This window comes from Odontomachus brunneus, unplaced genomic scaffold (assembly GCF_010583005.1).
Source record: "Odontomachus brunneus isolate Ranch 3 - 2012 unplaced genomic scaffold, Obru_v1 Obru_scaffold_117, whole genome shotgun sequence".
Taxonomy (NCBI): domain Eukaryota; kingdom Metazoa; phylum Arthropoda; class Insecta; order Hymenoptera; family Formicidae; genus Odontomachus; species Odontomachus brunneus.
Window position 1 is genome coordinate 93,034 of NW_022639567.1, and position 1,953 is coordinate 94,986.

Sequence of the window (1,953 nt, forward strand, 5' to 3'; positions counted from 1 at the left end):
CAATAAATTTAAGTTTTAATATAATTGCAAGACGGAGAGAGAGAGAGAGAAAAACTTGTATAACTTTAGAAAGATATTGTATCATCTTTGTAATGTACATACATTCACATATAAAAGAAATATCTGATTTTATAATTTTCTTATAGTTTTAGAAAATTTGTATTAATAAGAAAAAAAATAGAAAAATTGCATAAATTAATTGTATCTAATTGTATCATGATTATTAAAGTCTTATTTATTTTTCAAATTATATCTTACATACACATACATCAACATAAACAACCATTTTTATTTTGCGATAATTCGCCAACTAATATTTTCGTGGATCAATGCGAATAACAATCATTTGTCTAACGTCTATGAGCGCATAAGAGATACATGATGAGACTAGTATGATGAAACTACCTTATGAGATTTGCTGATAGCTATTTAAAATAAATTAAACTTTGTAATTGATTGACTTTTACAGTTTTGTATATTAAAAAATAAACTGCGTAAAGTATGAAAGAATAAGGATTTTCACATGTTTTGTTCTTTTTAACTGTACTGCTGAATTAGTGCGATAAATTAGAGTAAGAGGAAGTATATGTGTTTCACTTTAATTTATTGTACTAGTTCAACAGTGCAGTTAAAAAGAACATTTAATTTTCTGCTACAATAATATTCTGTAACACTTTATATATCGAGCCTCAAGGGATGACGTGAATAATAAATAATGGCAGGTGTAATTCTAAACGATAATTTATAACGATAGTTTACTTAAACGGTAAATCTAGATAAGACTTCCATTCCGTATAGATTTCGCTTTATTCTTCCAATGAGTCATAATTGCATGGGGCATAATGCAGATAAGATATAATCGTTAAACGTTATTCAGTATCAGTATCACATAGTGACAGTGATCGGATCGTAGTGAAAATCTTCAGTGTCGCAATATTAATAAGTAATCTACAATGTTTAAAATTGAATATTTTTCCAAAAAAAAGCTCCCAGAATTAACAATCGAATTAATTGGATCTTTTAGTATTGACGGTGATTTGCAATATCACGCTGATTTATCGCAATTAAAATATTATATTCCCCCTTCAGATCCTAACAATATATATTATGATCTTGATTATAATGCTGCGTCTACTTGTCACAAACCTAATTCATATATCAAATTGGATGATATATTAAGATGGATTTCAGACAATTTTAACCAGCTTGAAAAACCATTATCACCGAACGAGAGACATTGGTATGTTATTAAATAATATATGTATATATATATTTCTTACTATTTTAAATATAAATAATAATAAATGATAATTGTTCAAATAGTATACGATATTCTAGAATCATCCCGAACGTGTCCAAAACGTCTACAAAATCCTCCAGGACATCTTGGACACATTCAGGGTACCAATTATGTATCTTTTCCGTAGCATAAACTTGTGAAAAGTGAAATTTTACATAAAAAAACTGACATTTTTTTACACAAGTTATATGGTCGCTAAGATCGTCAAGTTCACGTGGAACTTTTCTGTTTTTGAGACAAAATTATATGATCGCTGCTCTGAATGACTTCAGAACGTCCTGTACTATCTAGGTTTTTACAAGTAAACTTAATGATAACAAATGATAATTCTTACACTAACCGCATTTATTATTAATTAGGTTGAGTGTAGACTTTGTTTGCCGCCGTGGTGCATTAAAAACAATATTCTCTAGCCCGTATAAGAAGTATAAAGGATGGATTATTTGTGCCAGCAGATATCGTGGTACAATATACTTATGCGAATATTATACAGATGAAGGTCAACTTGTCAATGACAAGCAAAATAAACTATATTCACATGGATTTAAGTTTGAACAATACATGGTAGCAGGTATTACATTCACATTATATATAGCAACAATTTGATCAATCTATATGATTTTTATTACAAATTAATTTACGTACATAATTTA

The 1,953-nt window shown here is 28.3% G+C and overlaps 1 protein-coding gene across 1 annotated transcript in view; it reads left to right on the forward strand.

Annotated features, from left to right (window-relative positions):
- Positions 1–863: 863 nt before the first annotated feature.
- Positions 864–1,953, forward strand: part of LOC116849485 (decapping and exoribonuclease protein-like) — a 4,307-nt gene continuing 3,217 nt past the window's right edge. Inside the window, exons 1-2 of the mRNA XM_032826674.1 lie at positions 864–1,240; positions 1,660–1,871. Of these exons, the coding sequence (XP_032682565.1) occupies positions 954–1,240; positions 1,660–1,871 (499 nt within the window). The 5' untranslated portion in view covers positions 864–953. The remainder of the gene's footprint in view (positions 1,241–1,659; positions 1,872–1,953) is intronic.